The sequence below is a fragment of the Sarcophilus harrisii genome, chromosome 2, assembly GCF_902635505.1.
Source record: "Sarcophilus harrisii chromosome 2, mSarHar1.11, whole genome shotgun sequence".
Taxonomy (NCBI): domain Eukaryota; kingdom Metazoa; phylum Chordata; class Mammalia; order Dasyuromorphia; family Dasyuridae; genus Sarcophilus; species Sarcophilus harrisii.
In genome coordinates, this window is record NC_045427.1 from 318,023,058 (window position 1) to 318,043,723 (window position 20,666).

At 33.5% G+C, this 20,666-nt stretch overlaps 1 protein-coding gene across 2 annotated transcripts in view; it reads left to right on the top strand.

Moving 5' to 3' along the window:
* SLC38A6 (solute carrier family 38 member 6) overlaps window positions 1-20,119 on the top strand; it is a 76,598-nt gene extending 56,479 nt beyond the window's left edge. Inside the window, exons 9-16 of one of the 2 annotated variants that reach the window (XM_012548566.3) lie at window positions 2,319-2,384; window positions 2,705-2,758; window positions 5,502-5,581; window positions 5,955-6,055; window positions 11,091-11,215; window positions 12,967-13,111; window positions 13,212-13,306; window positions 19,848-20,119. In XM_012548566.3, coding sequence (XP_012404020.2) covers window positions 2,319-2,384; window positions 2,705-2,758; window positions 5,502-5,581; window positions 5,955-6,055; window positions 11,091-11,215; window positions 12,967-13,111; window positions 13,212-13,306; window positions 19,848-19,928 — 747 coding nt within the window. In that variant the 3' untranslated portion in view covers window positions 19,929-20,119. The remainder of the gene's footprint in view (window positions 1-2,318; window positions 2,385-2,704; window positions 2,759-5,501; window positions 5,582-5,954; window positions 6,056-11,090; window positions 11,216-12,966; window positions 13,112-13,211; window positions 13,307-19,847) is intronic. The other variant, XM_031952684.1, reaches the window with a different exon arrangement.
* The last annotated feature ends 547 nt before the right edge of the window (window positions 20,120-20,666 follow it).

Here is a 20,666-nt window from a genome sequence, read left to right on the forward strand (position 1 = left end):
GAGGTGAAGAAGGATGGGCGGTGAAGGGGGATCGGAGGTGAAGGGGGAATCGTGATGGCAATGTGTGCAGCTGAGTCAAGAAGCCAGCCAGACCAGAAGCGAGCCAGCCATCTCTCTCCACTCCTCTCTCCGCCCCTCTGCCTCTGCCCACCAAAATCGTCATTTCCTCTACATCAGGACTTGCACAAAGAGTGGGTGGGGGCTATTCTTTCTCCAAACATATATATTAATAGAGTATGAACCAATTACTATTTAGCCTCAGGGGCTTGGGACCTCAGTGCATCAACTGGAGCTTCAGCCCATTACAGTACTTGACTCTAAAAAGAAAGTTAGAAAGAAAGGTAGGTTTGGGGTAAAGGTAATGCCCATGTATGCTTGTTCATCTTATGCAACTCAGTGTATAACAGCCAAAATAAAAAAATGGGGAGCCTGGGTTTTACTCACTGCTCCTTGCCTCAAGTGCATATCGGCCAAAGTCAGAGGCAATCTGGTAGGCAGGAGGTAAATATTCTGGGGAGGTGAGCGATGATGAATTTTCCTGACAGCACCTGCTTAGCTGTTAATGGGTATCCAGTCAACAGTGGCTAAGTTATAAATGCCATAAAAGGGCCTCGCCTTGCCCAAGAAAGTAGCTTGCACAGATAGAGTAAGAGTGTTGGAGGATAAAAGTTAAGTGTGACACCCTTATTTTGTGAATTCTTCCATTCTTCCAGTTCTCTTGTCCAACATCCACAACTAACACTCTTGATCTATTTTAAGTAGTTTGAATTAAAACCATACAATTACTGCCTTTTCCCCCTCCTTTTCATAACTCACATATTGCAAAATTAAAGCAACTTTTTAATGTCATTCACATTTCTTATTTTCTACTTTGTTCTATCACATTGAAGGATGCCTCTTCAGTGATTCATTTTATTAATGAGGAAGTTAAGTAGGTTTTGCTTGATAATGTTTTAGCATTACATTAATCTTTGGTTGGATAAATAAAAATTATCAGATAGAAATGTTATTATTTATTTATTGCTATTCTGCAAAGCACAGATCTCTTTCTTTTTAATTTCCTGACCTTTTGTGCACTAGATAGCAGCCTGGAACAGCTATTTACAGAGTAAATAGATTCCTCCAAATCCAAGGATTACAGTGATTGTGTTGATGTAATCAGAACTATAGGGCCAGAACAGGGTACCTGGAATAAAAAGTTTTGTTATAAAAAAATTTTCATTAGAAGCTTTTGAGAAAGATTTTTCCCTTTGAGTTTCTTTTCGTATTTCTTTAAAATTTTTTTTCCTAACTGGGTTTGTATACATCATTCAGAATGTTTCAGAGACATGGTCCCTTTGGTTTTCAATTTTCCTATCTTAGGTTTTAATGTTTCTAAGACAATAAAATAGCCTATGTTTATACCTACATCAACCAGGAAAGCAGAAGCAGAGTGTTCACTCTTCCCTTATTTTATGATCTTATGCTCCTGTCCCAGACAACTGTTTCCATATTCATTCACCAGACATTTCTGAAGTACCCACTGACTAAGAAAGGATTGGAGGCAGAACATCCAGGAAAATGCTTCATCACTCTCATTAAAGACCTTCTCATCTACATGCTTTTAGTATTTCAATCTATAAGATTTAAGCTATGTGTCTACCAAGGCTTCCTTTAATAATTCTTCTTCATTTATCTTGGAGCAAACATTCTAATGTGGGAATCCATAAGCATGGATCAGAAAACAATTAGATTATTATTTTCACCAACCTTTAGCTGAAATTTAGCATTTCTTTCAGTTATTTAAAATCACTATTCTAAGAAAGAATTGAGAGGTTTTACCAGATTGCCAAAGAAGTTTGTGACACAAAAAAGGTTAAGAAGGCTGTTTAGAGGCAAAAGACAGTTACAAATTCCCTGCCTTCAAGGTAATAATATCCCTGTTCTGTTATGATGCTGTCTTAGTCTCATTAAACACTTCACATCTCTGTAAGTTAGGCCTTAAGATTGAGTTTTCTCAGAAGCAATGAAAGAGTTTTGTTTCTGGGAGTATTAAAGAGAGTTACCAAACTTAGCTGTGACCATACAGGTAGTTTCCCACACATTATGAATTGCCTAAGGCTTTATCAGATGTGGAGTGCTTCATCTGGAGAGACGGCCATAACTTGGGCTCATCAGTTAAATGGAGAGAACATTCATTAACTCTAATTGCCTAATTTAATTTAGAGGGAAATAAGGCCAGATAGAATCTCCCTTAAGAAAAGAGATTGGCTTTGTTTTCTTTCAAGTAATCTGTTCATCATGAAATTTTATAAGTACAATTTTCTTTCACTTTACAGGTTATAGTGAAAAAATGGTCCATCCCTTGTCCACTGACACTCAGTCATAAAGAGGAATTCTTCCAGGTAATGACCTAGTTGTTTTTTGAAGATTTGTAATAATTCATATTTTAATCTGACAAGAAAGATCATGCTAATAATTTTTTTTTAATTAGAGAAAAAGCCACAACTGCAACTCATTTTTCTTGTTGTTTAAAAAGAAAAAAACCACAATCTTATTCAAAAACTGAACAGTAATTATGGTAGTATCTTGGTTGTATGAAAATCAGGTGAACTAAACATATCTAAAACTCCAGTAGATATAAATAGTGATTACTCTGAATTATCATTTTACTAACTGGCTAATTTTTGTTTTCTTATTTTTCTTCCCCTATGTTCTTTCACAGATTTCAAATATCACAGAAGATTGTAAACCAAAATTTTTTCACATCTCCAAAGAGGTAATTGTTAACAGACTTTTCTGATTTAATTTTCACATTTTAACTATAATAGGTTTGTATAGCATTTATTTTCAAGGTATTTGTACTTATTAGTTATTTTTCATAGGAAATTCTAAGTATAGATTTGCCTGACAAAATTATATTTTTAAGTATAGGGCCATCATAAAATAGGCACTTTTTGATGGTGTGGTTTTAAATAAACCTTTGTGTAGAACATATTATCAAATTGTTTGGTCTTTCCAGTGAATCTTTCTGACAATACAGGCACTTACAGTGCCATGGATTTGTAAAACTAACCCGCCTATTACACCAAAAATTCCTACTTTAAGTAAAAATTGTATCTGTAACAAAATTCAGCCTAAACAGTGGACCATTGACTTATATAAACAGTAGGGACTTTGAGTAGACATTCAAAACTTTAAAGCTTGCTGCTTTCTGAATTTAGAATTAAATGATAAATCTGGGATCCTTAGTGCAATCCTTACTCTGTGGACTTGAGCATGCTTCATGTGCTAGCTTTAAAGGACTGAGAATGCAAAAAGGATGAACTTGGATAACCTACCAGTCCCCAGAACATTTTCCCTCCTTTTTTCAAGGAGTTGTATACTTGGTTAACAATTCCAAATCCTGCTTTTATACTGGGAAACTTCAGCATATGTTTTGATGTATCCTCAAGTTCCTCAGTTTCCTTAGTCTCATGACCTATTTCTCTTTTCTACTTTACTTTATTCAGTAAAGGTCATAGCCTTGAGCTCACTGTCATTCACATGTGTTAAACTTCCCTAATTAGGTCTCTGCAATTCTTTTATCTAGTTTTTCCATTTTCCCCTAATTCTGTTCTTTGTCCTCATTGTGACTTTCATTCTTCCCACCCTTCAATATTTTTCCAAACTGTCATTCCTATTCTCAGCTTCACTTTTTTCCCCTTTCTTAGTCTCGATCCTTTACTTGACCAGTATAAATCTACATTATTATTTATCCTTGTAAATAATCCTTGTATTATTTATCCTTCTTTTTTGTCCTATCTGCCTTGCTAAATCCTAGCTAGTCACTTTGCTGTCCCAAACTGAAACCATGCTTTGGAAGACATAACCTTTTGATTTCCTGAACTCTTTCCCCAGAGACCCAAATATCTTGATTGAAGAGTGCTTCAGGAGGGATCTACTCTGTCAGCCTTGCCTCTTTTTTCCATTTCTTATTCTGTGTGACCTTACTGTAGCCATTAACAATTAATCACCCTTTTTTCCTTGAAACCTTCTCTCCTAATTTTCCTCCTACCTCTCAGTTCACACCTTAGTTTTCTTTGCTGTTATGAGGATCAGGTCACTTTCTCTAATTATAGGTGTCCCACAGAGCTCTGTCCTGGCCCTCTTCTTCCTTTATGGCACTTCATTTGGTGATTGATTGATCAGTTCCTCTGGATTTAATCATTATCTCTATGTTGACGATTCTCAAATCTATTCATCCTGCCCTAATCTCCTTGCTGATTTTTAGCTTTGAATGTCCAACTGCTTTTCTCTTGAACTGGACATCTAGTAGACATCTTAAACTGAAAGTGTCCAAAATTAACCTTATTGTCCTTGCCCCTGAACTAACTTTCTCACTTTCTCTCTCTCTCTTTCTCACTTCAAACTTCTATTACTGTCAAGAGTATCATCACTCTCCCAATCTCTGAGACTCACAACTCAGGTGTCAAACTCACCTCCTCACTATCTCTTACCCCATATCCAGTTGCTAAAGTCGGTTGATTTTTGCCTTTGAAACATCTTTTGAAACCTTCCCTTTTCTTTTTGGTCTATTACATAAGTGCAAATAAGGACTTCTATGCGGTAGTTATATGTATTTGAAATTTGTGCTATTTGAAGTTATAATTATATAAAATATGGCCATTGGTTCCAACCCAGTGGAAATAATGCAGTGTGGATTTGAATAATGCTTCACAGTATTTGTTATTCACACTAATCACAATCTGGCTGTACCTCCAGAGACAAACTCTTCAGTTTGTCACTTAAAGTTCTTCCCACCCTGGCCCCAACCTATCTTTCCATCTTTATTGTCCATTATCTTCCTCCACATTCACCACAGCCTAGCCAAACTGGCCTCATGGCATAGCCCTTCGTTTTCCACATTTATGCCTTTGTGCTATGCTAGGAATGCCCTTCCACTTCACTTCTGTCTTTCAGAATCCTTTCAAAAGCCACCTTCTATATGAAGGCTTTTCTTTGTGCATAATTATAGATATTCAATACAGCTAAACTGTAATGTACTTAAGGACAGCGATTATTTTCACTTTTGTCTTTGTATAGCTAGCCCCTGGCTCATAGTAGGTGCCTAATAAATGCTTGTGGATTAATTATTCTAATCGTTACATGTATTAACTAAGAAAACAATAGCTCATGGCAAAAGAAGTTTCCCATATGACATTAGGGTGAAACTAGCCAATGAATAAAACATTTTTTGTGGATTTTGAAAACTGACCATAACTGTTTAGAGGGAAGCTAAGAGGGGAGAAGAAGAATGTATATACAGTGAGGGAGTCTCAAAAAATTGTAATATAAAAGCAGGAAATATAAATACATTCATAAACTGCCTGTCCACATCATGAAAATTATTTTCCTTTGGATAATATAGCTGCTTAATAAAGAATATTGTTTGACCAGAATGTCAAATTTAGTGGTAGCTTTTTTAACAGGAAACTATTTAACAATTTCATGTTTGTTGTGGGTTTGTTTTTGTTTTTCAGAGTGCTTATGCCATTCCAACTATGGCATTTTCATTTCTCTGCCATACTTCAGTATTGCCCATATATTGTGAGCTTCAAAGGTAATGTATACAAATCTTAGATGATCTTATGTGAAATTAAAATCCCTTTAGCATTTTGAGACTTTTCTAGGTCAGTTCCTTCCTTCCCTCATGGTTTTCAGTAGTAGATCATGGAAGGTTTCTTGGACAACAATACAACAACAAAAAAAATCAGTGGAATTTTCATGGAAAATGTCACATGATTAAAAACATTCTCATATAATGTCTTTCCTTTGCAATTTCTGATGTAATGTTGCCAATGGATTCTGTTTTGTATGGCTGAGTAGCACTATGAGTTGGAGTCTGCAAATCTTTCTCTGATCTTTTGTTCAGCTTATGGTTCTTGTCTTGTTCAGTTTTGTGATTCTTATTTGGTTCTATTTTTGTTTTTTAGGCCTTCTAAGAGTCGAATGCAGAATGTAACCAATACAGGGATTGCTTTAAGTTTTCTCGTTTATTTTTTATCAGCATTATTTGGATACCTCACTTTTTATGGTAAATTATTTACAATTATATAAGCAAAAGATAAATGCAACTTGTTTTTCCTGCATTATGACTTAGTGAATTTTATTGTGTACTTGGATTTTATGTCCATCCCTTGTTAGTAGATTTAACTCAGAAAACCACTTGGATAAAATTGAGTCTTCCTAAAGATATGAAGGAATTGCTTTATTGTCTTTTGAAAAGTCAAGAACCAGCTCTGTACATATTTCAGTGCTTTTCTGCTAGATAGTAAGAAACTTTAGATTATTGATACTTTTAAAAGGCATAAATTTTGTTAGTAAATTAATTAACTTTATAATTGTTGCCAGAAAAAAAAAAAAATCCTGTCCTTCCAGGCAGACGCAAACAACAAATGAAATGGGACATTTATAAGCTCCTCGAGATTAGGGATTGTTTTTTGACTCTTTTTTCATCCTCTTAACTTAACACAGTGCCTGACACATAGTCAGTGTTTAATGGATGTTTGCTGATTGATTATTATTACTATAATAGTAATAATAATCATAGTTTATATAGCACATTATAGTTAAAAAACACAGTATGTATACTATCTCCTTTTATTTTCATTAAAGCTTTACAAGATAAGTAATGTAAACTTATTTTCATTTTAAAGATGAGGAAAACAAAGCTGAGGGAGATTAAATGATTGGCTTATGGTCACTGAGGTGGTAAGTTAGGAAGTCAGCCCTGGAATTTAGGATTCTCTGGACTCTTGAATCCAGTGCCTTTACCATTGTAGTTGTATTAAGTGTGAGGGAGAAGAAGGAGGATTAAAGAGGAAAATTATATGTGTGTTCTGGAGTCCAAATGCCTTTCACTAAAAATTTCATTTTGAAGCAAATTCTTTGCTGTTTCTGGCCCACTTAGATTAAACTTATAGGTTTTTAAAAATTCTCTCTTAATGTCTTGTCATCTAAAAGACTTTAATGCTTGTAAGTAACATGTTTCCCCTACAGAGATTAGCCTGATTAACAAATATTTTTTTTCCTTCTTGGATCTTCCTAAATCTCAGCTCCTTGTTCACAGTCACAAGTTTTTTGTAATACTGAAATGTCCTCATGTGGAGAAATGAAAATTTCAAGGAAAAGTATATCTTAAAGAGTTTTTTGGACTGCATGGTTTTATTTTGTCCATGCATACACAAACTAATTCCTTCCCTAAAGGCAGCATCATGATGGAGACAATGATATGCAATTCAGAACAGATCTATTTTGGCATTTAATCACAATGCAAGAAAAAACTTTCATATCACCTTTTTTGCCAAAATGACTACAGATGACAAATCTCATATAATACAGAGTATACTTGAAGCAAAGAGCTTATTAAGAATGTTGATCCAAAGTCAAAGCTTTCCAAATATCAAAAGTCAAGTTATGAGTCCCATTTTATAAACTTTTTATCCTGTTGGCAACCTGCTCTGATTATGACACTGTTTTAACCAGGGTAATATATACTTTGTAGAGGTCGCCTTATGATATTTGTCTAGATTTGTCTGGATCCATACAAGCTTATTTTACCATATTGGTTACATGTGTTCTGGCTCAACTAAGAACACATAGCTAACCAAGTAGCTCTGACAGCAAATCTGAGGAGATGGAAGGTAGACTTATAATGGTTTAAGTTTAAATTAGAATTGGTTTCTCAGACTTCTGGTCATATCTTAGTTTATGTGAGACATTATCTTCTATCCAAGCATTCAAAAGTTGATTTCATATCTGATTCAAATTGGGTTACAGAAAAAGCCTTCACTTATTTGCCCAACGTTAATAATGTCGGGTTTTTTGATAGAATATGTAATAAGAGTTTGGTATTATATATTAAAAAGGAGAAATTATCTTCCTCTGATAAATAAAACTATTGCCCAAATTATTATTTTAATCATTATTCTTTTGAAATAATTAATAATTATTCTTTTTAATTTAATGCTACAGGTCTTAATAGCTGTAGTTCAAAAAATGAAAATAGATTAGTCCTTCATATTTTCCTATTTGCTCTGATCAGGCCTCATCTGTTTAGTTCTTATTACTTCATTTTATAAAGAACATTTATAATCTGGAGACTATCCAAAGAACTGTGTGGTGAAAGGCCTCAAGATCATGTCATGATCTTAGAAGATTGGTGAAAAAATGAAGGCTATTTAGCAGGAGTAGAAAGGCTTATAGAGACAAGGTGTATAGGTACATAAAATAGAAATGCAAATCAAATATTTACTGATAATAAATCATAATTTTATGACCTCCACATTCAGTTATGAGATCCCAGATGAGGTCACGAATCATAGTTTAAGAAGCTGGGAATTCTCATCCTACTAGATTCCCTTCTACAACAAACCTGATAAATGTGTCTTCCCATTTTTGTTTGGAAACCTTTATTAAGGGAAAACCCACTAAAAGTGGCATATTTGTTTTTGGATGGGTGTAGTGAGTTGTAGTAAGGTCAAATCAAGTTAAATAAACACGCATTTATTGAGCACTAGGTTCTTTACTAAATCAGCTTGTGTTCAGATATGGATTGAACTAGATGGCCTTTGAATTATTTTCTAACTCTGAGATTCTGTAATTCACAATATCAAGCATTTGAGAATAGAATCTAGATTTGTTGTCTCCCGCTCTCTGATTTACTAGACAATAATGCCTTCACACTCTCTAGAAAGCATTTTTAGCTAACTAATTTCCAAATGGAAACATTTATTAAGTCCACTGTTCCTGCCTTTAAGGGGCTTACAAGCATACAGAATCATGAAACTTCCATTTTGGCCTTGTTAAATATTTATGCTGCCCCTCACAAATGTCCCTTTCCATTCAGTATACCAACATCCTTATTTAAGCTATCATTACTTCTCGTTCTCTCTCATATATATGTATATATTTTCCAGTTATATGTAATAGTTTTTTTAGATGTTTTAAAATTTTAAGTTCTAGATATTCTCCCTTCTTCCATCTTCCCTCCCCTCCACATTGAGAAGGCACATGTGAAGTTATGCAAAATATTTCCATGAAAAATCGTGACATGAAAGAAAGCCAAGATCTCCACTCTCCCCAAAAAAAATAAACTTAAAAAAAACTAAGTTAAAAAAAAATTATGCATTAGTCTGTATTTAGATAGTCAGTTACTTCTTTGGGTATGGATAGCTTTTTTCATCATAAGTCCTTTAGAATAATTTTGAATCATTGTGTTGCCAAGAATAGCAGTCATTCACAACTGATCATCCCACAGTATTGCTCTTACTTTGTATATAGTACATTTCATTTTGCACAAAGACTTTCTAGGTTTTTCTGAGAGCATTTTGCTCATCATTTCTTATAGAAAAATATTTCATAATAATCACATACCACAATTTATTCAGTCATTTCCTAAGTGATGTCTCCTCAATTTCCAATTCTTTCCCTTGAGAAAAAAAGTGCTATAAATATATTTTTTACATATAGGTCCTTTTCCCTTTTAAAAATCTCTTAAAATCTTGTAAATCTCTTTATAATTTAAAATCTCTTTTGGAATTCATGCCTAATAGTGGCATTATTAGGTCAAAGGATATGCACATCATTACTTCTTACCTAGACAATGGTAATGCCTTCCTGTCTCTACTGTCTCCCAGAATCAATTCTTCCTAAAGGAGAGCTTTCATCATGCTCAAAAACCTTCAATAACTTAAAATCGCTTACTAAAGGAAATAAATTTAATAAACACTTCTTAAATTTCTACTGTGTTCAGATTACTCTGCTCTATCCTTATGAAGATATGGATTTTATATAAGACAATCCCTGCCACGTATTATTGTTGTTTATCTTATTTTCTCAAAGAGGTCTGTGACATCAGAGTGGTGATATCATGTCATGCAAGTAAATTGGTTTTAAATGAAGTCTCCCTGCCACATAATTCCAGCACTTAAGGCTATAAACAAATATCTTCCTACATTTTAAGCCTTATTCCTACTTGCTTGCTTTCGTGTACTCAGAATTCCATCCATAGTGAACTACTCAGTTCTGTCTACAGGACTGTTCACTTTCTACTTGAATAGAGAGATAATATTTGTAAAGTACTTAACAGAGTGCTTGACATATATTGATGCTATATAAATGTGGATTTTCTTCCCTTATTCCCTGCCATTAGTGTTTTTGTTTATGTTTTTCCTTCCTCCTTTGGTATTGATCTCTTCTCTTTTTTTCTCCACAATTTGTCTGTTAAAACTTCCTATAAGATCCAACTTAGCCACTTCCATATATTTTCCATGATCTTTTCCCATCCCCACTCCCATCACTTTAAGAAATAATCTTTTTTCTAAAAATTCTAATTGTACTTTATTTTGTTGTCTTATTTTATATATAGGTTTCTCCCTTTGTTACCATTATCATAAGCTGCTTAAGAACAAGAGCTGCATGTTATTCAACCATGTATCCCCACAGTGCCAGACAGAGGACACTCATTAAATATTTGTTGAATACATCTTTTTACCCTTCCTGCTTTTCTCAAATAAGAGTACAGTATAATTCCAACTTAAGCCAAAATTGAACTTTTCCTATTGTTCTCTATGTACTTTTAAAAATATCTTCTTAAGACATATTCAGTTTTTAGATCTCATCAATGGAAAATAGCCACATGTACTGAGTAGAATTTGTCATCCCCTCCTAGCAACTCCCTTATGTTACTAAGTAATTAATTTTCTACTTGACCATTTTCTGTTTTGGGTAACAATAATTAAAATCACTTGGGGTCATTTGAACTAACAGGTGAGATTAAAATAAGCAAAACAGCATTTGCAGTGCCCTTCAAGATCCTGGAAAGAAAAATTCCATATTCTTACTTCTTTTCCTAACTTTAGCAGTTGTGTGTGTGCTTGTTTCTGTTTGGATAGCTCACATGTAAAGAGGGAGAAAGGTGTGTTCTTATTGCCCAAGGTAAAAATATGCTCATATTTTGAGTTATTTTTGAAAGTCTTGCAAAGACTCAGTTCATGGAAAAGAAAATATTGGGCCATTTTTGGCTTCTGAGCAATTTATAATGATGAACCTTATTTTGTTATTTGCAGAAAAAGTGGAATCCGAAATATTACAGGGTTATAGCAAATACTTGCCACATGATGTTGTTGTCATGGCTGTAAAGTTATGCATACTGTTTGCTGTGCTCTTGACAGTCCCTCTAATCCATTTCCCTGTAAGTACTGTTAAAGGTCTTGTTACTTATTGTAGTCATTTCCTTAATATGGCAATACTAATTCTTTGCAGACTAGAACATTTGAGTCAAATCTAGTCTTGTGTATCTTATTCATTTGTCAAGTGATTGATCAAAGACTTCATACTGCATATGGCTTCATGAAAGGACAAAAATAACAGTGAACCGCTAAACTAATTTGTGCTTTTTGAGATTAAGTTTAGATTTAAGCTGTCTCACAGCATTGTTTTCAATTTGGAGAATATAGTACTTCTAAGGTTTTGGGGGAAGGATTAAATTTTTTTCCTCCAATTCTGTATTGTGTTTTCAAAAGAATTATATACAAAAAAGATGAAAATTCAAATCAGCAAAAGTATGTTTTTGCTGATTTACTGTAACTTTGTTTTCACAGAGAAAGTTTAGTTCAATCTTAGCCAAAATGAAACATCAACTTTGCATTTGTTAAAATTTGAGAGCAGAATGAATGAATGAACAAAAAAAAGTATTATTGTACATGAGAATTCTAAGAATTACTATGTCACTAGGGGGAAAGTATTCATATATTGCTATATGAGTATCTTATCTATTCATTTATATTGTAAACTCCTCAAGGGCTATTGTCTTTTTATTTATTCACTTCTCACAATGCTTAGTATACTTAGTAAGTGCCATTTGAAGAAGCAAATGCTGTGATAACCAGAGTAATGAGAGTTGTCAGCAATTTAAAATATTTCCTTCATAGAAATTCTTTTCAGTTTTAGAACTTGTATTCTTCTGCCCATAGACTTTAAGGACCAATTGATAACCATTATTACCTGTTGTTAGTCATTTTTCAGTTGTCTTACTTTTTGTGATCATTTTGGAGGTTTTTTGGCTAAGATACTTGAGTGGTTTGTCATTTCCTTCTTTAGCTCATTTTACAGCTGAGAAAACTGAGGCAAACAGGGTTAAGTGACTTGACCAGGTGTGAAAATCCAGACTTGAACTCAGAAAGATGGGTTTTCTGACTCCAGGCCCAGAACTCTATCTCTGGACTACCTAGTTGCCCCCCATTATTACCTTATTAACCAATAATTTCTTATCTCAACAAGAGTGGTCCTCAGATAACAAGCATGCTATCTATCCTGGGGCCCAAATTTGTAGCTTTTCCAGCATAGGACCTCTAATACTGTGCTTTGCATAGCCCTCAGAAATATGATTATATTATATTATATATATTATATTATATATGCCTGCCATGATGAAATATCATAGCAAGATCTCCGTGTTAGACAGATTAGAAGTGGTAATCAGAGAAGTTAAGGAAAATATGTATGAAAATCTTTACATTTTCATAATTTTTTACCTAGAAAGATGCAATGTAAATTCAGTGCAACAAATATTTATTAACCATTTATCATTTATAGCACACTATGCTAACCCCAGGGCAGGGACATACAAATACCCACAAAGAACTTACCACCTAGTAGGAGAGATGGTAAGTACATAAATAATTATTATGCATAGTAGAACATGGTAAGTGCACTAGTCAGATTAAATGCAAGGTCTGAAGCAGGGAAGGTAATATCTGAAAATAAGATTAAAATTTTAGTGTTTTTAAAAACTTCATGATAAAAGAAGCATATAGAAAAGAAGTTTTTTTAAAAAATAGACATCTTAAAAAAAAAAATAGACATCTTGAGAGAAGACTATAAAGATAGATTTATGTCTAAGCAAGTATTTCCCTAATGATATTTTCTCTTTTCTTAAATTAGGCAAGAAAAGCAATAATAATGACATTTTTTCCTAATCACCCATTCTCATGGATTCATCATGTGTTGGTCACTTTAGCCGTCAATACTATCATTGTTTTACTTGCACTATATGTTCCTGACATTAGAAATATATTTGGTATAGTTGGTAAGTTATCTGTTCCCAAAGTTCCCATAATAAATTGGCTCTCAGTTTCAGATTCTGATCCAAATGACATAATTGTGTTTCTTTGTTTTTCCCCTTAAAGGTGCCAGTACAGCAACGTGTTTGGTTTTTGTGTACCCAGGATTATTTTATCTTAAACTCAGTAGAGAGGATTTTATATCACAGAAGAAGCTTGGGGTATGTTTTTTTTAAGTGTTCATTTCTTTCAAGAGTCCTCTTTTTTTTATCTGAAATTTTATTTTATTTTTTTATTATAGCTTTTTATATACAAAATATATGCATGGGTAATTTTTCAACACTGACCCTTGCAAAACCTTCTATTCTAACTTTTCCCCTCCTTCCCCCCACTGCCTCCCTTAGATGGCAGGTAGTCCCATACATGTTAAACATGTTAAATGTGTTAAATACAATATATAGATATTTATATAGTTATCTTGTTGCACAGAAAAGATCGGATTTAGAAAGAAGGTAAAAATAACCTAAAAAGAAAAAAACAAAAATGCAAGCAAACATTAACAGAAAGAGTGAAAATGTTTGTTGTGGTCCATACATGAGTCTTCTTTTAAGAAATATTGTCATTTTATATTATGTATTTTCAAAAGTCTAATTATCGATCCAAAAAAAGCATTTATTAAATACCTAATATATACCAGGCATTCTGCTTTTGTACAGGGGTTTAAAATTTTAAAATGAAATATTTTAGTCTGCGATATAGAAGATTATATTCTGTTGGAGAGAATCAACATGTACATATTTATGTATATCTGATAAATATAAAGTAATTGAGGTGGAGGAGAAGCACTAACTAATGGAATGTCAAATAAGACTTCTTGCAAAAGATACTACTTGAACTGGACTTTAAAAGGAGCTGGGAATTCAAAGGAAAGAAAGGACTTCCCTTAAAACCTCTAGAAAGACCAAGAGTGTCATAGGTGAATTAAAGCAAAAATGGGTAATAAAGTAGGAAAAGTAAATTAGGGCTAAATTGTAGAGATTTGAATACCAGAGAAATTGGAATTTGATTCTAGAGATGATAGAAGACTTCTAGGTTACATGAGCAATAATTTGGCAGACTAGACATTTTCTTCAATCCCTACAACCTCTCAGACCTTTCCAAAACAGAAATTAGATATCAAAGGTAAAGCAATTTTAACTGTTTCCATAATCTGGGACATCCAGAATACAAAAGAAGCTTTAGAAACTCAGCAATAACCCAGGAACTGACACAGACCCTGAGCTCTCTCAGCACTCCATCAATTGACATTGAGGCCATACTAACAGACTCATGGACACAACACAGGTTTACATCAAAATCCTCCTCTATTCCTTGCTTCCCTTTCATTTTTCCATGGTGTAGATGTTCTGGCTCCAAGCTGCAGAAGTTTGCTCTTTCCTCAGCAACCAGCTTGGTCTCAGCCCTTCAGGAACAAGCCTTCCAGATACTATAACCAAGAAGCACCAGCACAGCAAAGTTCTGAATTGCTAGTATCAAGAAAAGCAGTCTCTGAACTCTCAGTGTTAAGGAAAGCAGGTTCTGAACTGACAATGCCATGCTAGAGAACTAGAGACAGAAGGAATAGGGCACATCACTCAAACAGGACACACTACATATAAAGAGCTGTGCAGCTTCATCCTGTGGGTAGCAGCATAGCATTCAACTGGAGGCTATTTTGACTGTTCTAAAGTCAGTTGGGGCAGTGATGTATGTTAGTAAACTATGGATTGCCTAAGGTGGGAGGAAGTTGAGATTCTGAGATCCAGCCATCAAGGAAACCATAATCAGAGGAGACAGAGTCAGGAAGAAAGTAATAAGGAAAATAACATGGGAAAATGGTAGTGTAGAAAGAAGGTTGAAAATATCAAGGATTTCAAGAAGAAGAAATATTAAAGATCTTGACCATAAACAGATAAATCAACAAGAAAAGTTTCCTTCTGGTAATAGAAGGAAATATGACTTCCAGATCTAGTAAACAAATTTAAGCATCTATGAATGAATACTAAGAACTAAAGGAAAATGATCCAGTTTTTGATGACACAGCTGGCCTTTTGGAATTTAAGGAGGACATGGAATCATAACATACTGTTATTGAGTGGCTCAAAAGTAAATAAAAATTCTGAGAGCAGAATTTATATCCTACATAACAAAAAACATCAGCAGAATAGAAATACTTGAATCTGGAATGGCAAGCCTCATCAAAGAAAAAAAAGAGAGAACAGATTGGGAATCCAAATACACAGAAGTGGAGAACGTTCTAGAAAAAAAAAAGAAATAAAAAATAAAAAAACTTAAAAGAACGGATGTTCACTATGCAAGCAAAATATTCTGATCTTGAAGACAGACTGAGTAGAGGCAATCTAAGGATCATAGATCTCCCAGAAGAACTTTATAGGACTAAAAAACCCTTAAGACCATAATGAAATAAATAATAGGAAGGAACTGTCTAAAACTTTTGAAAGTAGATGTCCCATTGGAAAAAATTCACAAATCACTTCCAGGAAAAATAAACAAACAAACAACAACAAAATACAGCTGCAAAATCACAAAACACTTAGTGTTTAAATTTAATAATTCAATTCAGAAACAAGTTTGGCAAGCCATCAAGGAAAAACCCTTCAAATACAGAGGAAAGGATATTTGAATAATGCAACACTACTCTGCACACACTGGTAAAAGAAAGAAGAAATGGAATAATGTATTCCAAAGAGCATTAACACTCAGGTTTCAGTGCATAGTGACCTATCCTGTAAATCTGACCTTAACCACATAGGACAAAAGATGGATGTTTAATAATAAGAAGGATTTAGAAACATTTTTAGATAGAAAATCAGAATTGAAGATAATATTTGTTTCTTTAGCATCTCAGACAAGAGAATTGCAAGAAGAATGAATAAATGCAAAGAGCAATAGAAAGACAAGTAAGAAATTTCTTTCTAAAGGAACAGAAAGAGACAGAAATGAAGGTAAAAAACTGATAGAAGTAAATACAATGAAGAGGCTTACAGGGAGCATTTTGGACAGAACCTGGTGACAGCCTACCTACAAGTGAATGCTTTTTTTGGAGGACTACATTACAAGATGGAAAGGTCCATGAAAGAGGTGGAAGGGTACAGAAGAATAGAGAGGAATGAGTGACATGCTAGGTAAGGTTAAATTAAAGAAAAAAGAGAGGGAAGTTAGCTCTGGTCTCAGAAAGAGAAGATCCTACAAAGAGTAGATAAAGAAGAAAGGGAAAACTTTGAAAAGGGAAGAAAAGAAAGCATTTGGAGATGGGAGGGGGTTCCAGTGATGAATGAAAAGAGATGAAGACCTTATATTGTATGATGTCTGGGGTATTTTGTATCTGAAAAGTCTATTTGCCCTAGAAGGAGAGGTGAAAGTCGTAGAAACAACTGGCATTTGGAGGAATGAGAGCACGGACATGGATTTCCAGGCAAACTTAAGCAAGGAAAAAGATCATGAAGTATTACTGGGGGGAAAGACCCAGCCATGAGGCAGTCTTCTCTGACACCTGGAGTAATTGGCATTGTTCTGATAGTGAGTTATAACAGGAAAGGGGAATCCATAGGATAACTAAATCTGACAGAAATACCCTAGAGAACAGACTCTAGACTGGATACTTTAGAAGCTCTGGTCATAAAAGAATATAGAAACAAGAAACCAGAACATTATAAGTCATGAATCAGAGAATGTGAGTCTGGATTAAACAGAAAGTGAAGATGAATAATGAAGAAAATAAGAGAAATCCTTTTTAGAAAAGGGCACACACACACAAAATTGAAAGTAAAAAACTAATAAACAGGACTAGCTGAAATGAAGAACAGGAGAGGGCAATCTATATAACAGAAGAAAAAAAGAGGGAGAAGATATATATATATAACCAAATAAAACTTGGAAAGAACTTTCCCTAAAGGAAAAAAGTAGCAATTAAGAAAAGGGGATAGAGACAGGAGCTAGTGGGAGTAAAATAAAGAACAAAGTGCTATGTTTAGAGAAGAGAAGTAAAATCATTAAAAAAAAAAAAACCTTTAAAGACAAAATATAAAATATAATGTAACTCTTTGAACTTTAAATGTGAATAAATTAAACAATCCACTAAAACAAAAAAAGAACAGATAGAAAACCAAAACATCCAAAATCATATTATCATCTCATTAGATTCAGAAAAAGTCTTTGAGAAAGTACAATGCTCATTTATGCTAAAGACACTATAAAGTCTAAGCATAGAGATACCTTTTTTTAAAACTATTATGAAAAGCATCTATCTAAAGCCAATAGCAAGTGTCGCATGCAGTATGAGTATACTAAAACTTTTTCCAGCAAATGTAACTGTGAAGCAAGCAAGGATACTTTCCCCACTATTATTTGATATAGTTCTGTAAGCAATGTCAGAAGAAAGGAATTAAAGAATAATGATAAGTAAAGAGAAAATAAAACTATCCCAGTTTGCTAATGATATGATGGTTTACTTGGAAAACCCCAGAAGATATGAGACAACAACTTGAACAAAGTCATAAGCTACAAAATAAATTCTCAAAAATCAGTAACATTTCTATATGATAATGATAAAGCAAGAAGTAATAATATAAAGGGAAATTCCATTCCACATAATCTCAAAATACGTGAATTATCTGATAGTCAACCTCCCAAAACACAAAATTGTAGAGATGCAATTACAAAGTACTCTTTAGCTAACAACAACATATTTGGTTGTAGAAATATTCAGTGCCCATGGTGAGTCTTACCAATATAATAAAAATGACAATACTTCCAAAGTTAATTTATGTTTTTAATATTACATCAATCAAATAACCAAGGGAATATTTTTACAGAGCTTAATAAGATAACAAAATTCACTTGGAAAAACAAAATATCTAGAATATCTAGGGAAATTAGGAAGAGAAATAAAGATGAAGCACATCTAGACCTCAGACTATATTATAAAATAGTAATCATCAAGATTACCTGGTATTAATTAAAGAAGAAAGAGATGGCTCAGAACAGACTAGACAAAGGAGATTTAGAAATAGTAGGATTTAATAAATCCATGTTTGATAAAGTAGAAAACAAAAGTTAATTGTTGTTCATTTGTTTTAATCTTGACTCTTCTTAACCCCATTTGAGGTTTTCTTGGCAAGATACTGATTTACTATTATCTTTAGCTCATTTTCCAGATGAGGAAACTAAAGCAAAATAAGATTTAAGTGTTTTGCCCAGGGTCACAGAGCTAGTAAGTGTCTGAGCCCATGTTTGAACTCAGGAAAATGAGTCTTCCTGTTTTCAGGCCTTGTATTCTATCCTCTGTACCACCTAGTTGCCCAAAAGCAAGAGAAAAACTTCCTACTTGACAAAGACTCCTGGGAAAGTTGGAAGGCAGTCTGGCAAGAAATTAGGCTTAGACTAATACCTTACACCACACACCATGATACATTTCTAAATGGATATATAATCTTAACAGAAAAGATCATGCTTTTAAAAAATTAGAAGAGAAATGATCATATGTATCTCATAGCTTTGGATAAGAGGTATATTCTTAACCAAACAAGAGTTAGAGGTAATTACAAAAGATAAAACATAACTTTGATTATTTGAAATTGAAAAGCTTCTACACAGACATTAATACAACTGGGATAAGAATGGAACTGTTTGAATGGGAGGAAAAGCATTTGTATCATGTTTCTCTGCTAAGAGTTTAGTATCTAAGATATATAAACAACTAATAAATATAAACAACACTAGTAGTTATTCTCCAAAAGATATGAACATAGTTCTCAAAAGAATCGCAAAGTGTTCACAAACATGAAAAAACGCTCCAAATCCTAATGATGAGAAATATAAATGAAGACAACTTCGACGTTTCATTTCACATTCTGCATATTTACAAAAATAGTGTTGATGGGAGTGTGGGAAAAATGGACACATTAATATATTGTTTTGTAAAACAATTTGTAATAACATAAATAAAATGATCAAAATGTCTATATCCTTTGAGTTTATTATTGAGCTTATATCTCAAGGAAGACATTAATAAGAAAAAATCCTCATATGTTCCAAAATATTTATAACGGCACTTTTTGCCCATCATTGAGAATAGTTAAATAAATTGTATATGAATGTAACAAAGTGCTACTCTGCTATAAATTCAGGTCATTATCATACCAGAAATAGAGTTACACAGAGGAAAAATACTTTTGATGAAAAGCATAATTGGTTTAATGGCTTTTTTTATTTAGTGCAGGGAAAAGTAAGAGAACTAACTTTAAAATGTGTATGAGTCTAAATTAGTAAAATTCCTTGTTTATATAATTTAAATTTTCTATTTAAAATTCAAGGAGGAATAAAAATATTTTTTGGGATTGACTTGAACTCAGAGATCAAATTTTAGGGTTAAAGTGCTATGTTGGGAATTTCTTGGGATGGATGTCTCCATCTTCAGAATTTTACAATGAAGTTCTCTAATACATGACATCAGTTTTCAGTATACCTGGTTACTGAGAGAAACTGCCATAGAAGAGAGGCCTATGTCTCTGCCTTACTGTCCAAAAAAATGAAATATTTTGTTTTAAAATGTTCTTAAAATGAAACTGAGATAGGTGCCACTTGAAGAAAGAAAAGTTTGAAATTTTTTCCTCTAAATTATATATTTAGTACCTTTTGCAGAATAGAACTTTCCTTATACAAGGTAACCTAACTTTCTTTTTGTTTTCCTTGTTTCTGCAGGCTTTAGTATTACTACTCTTTGGAATTCTTGTTGGGAGTTTGAGTTTTGCTCTCATCATTTTCGACTGGATTAATAAATAAAAGAATTATTATTCTTAACTCCTACGAAACAGTTGATAGGAAGATTACCAGCAAGACATGTGTATTGTCATTGAACTCAGCTGATTATGGACTATAGAAGACATGCAGTTGTTTATTCATTCAGTCATGTCCAGCTTTTCTTGGGAAAAACACAATTGGTTTGCCATTTTCTTTTCTAGTGTGTCTCCATTTTACAGATGAGAAACTGAGGCAAATAAGAGTTAAGGATTTGCCCCAGGTCACACAGATAGTAAGTGTCTAAGGCTAGATTTAAACTCAGACCTTCTGACTCCAGATCTGGCGCTCTATCCACTACTAGCTGTCCCTATTGCCATACTACTTTGAGTTTTTCAGCCAGTCTTGGAAAAGTATGTTTTTTATATAAGTGAACTTTCTTATTCCTAAAATTCACTACTTTTAAAGTGTTTTAATAAGAATAAATCAGTCATCTTCTGAGAAAAGAAAGCATACCTTTAGTCTTAGCAAACCTTGTTGTAAGATAATTGCAGCTTGACATTTTTATAGTGTTTGAAAGTTTACAGACTACTTTACATTCATTATCTTATTTTATCTTCGCAACATCCCTGTGAAGAAGGGGGTGCAAGTATTAATATCAGCTCTTTACAGATGTAGAAACTGAGGTTCCAAGGGATAAATGATTTGCCAGAGATCAGACAGCTGGTAAATTGCAAAACCACAATCTGAACCCAGATTTTCTGACTACAAATTCAATGTTCT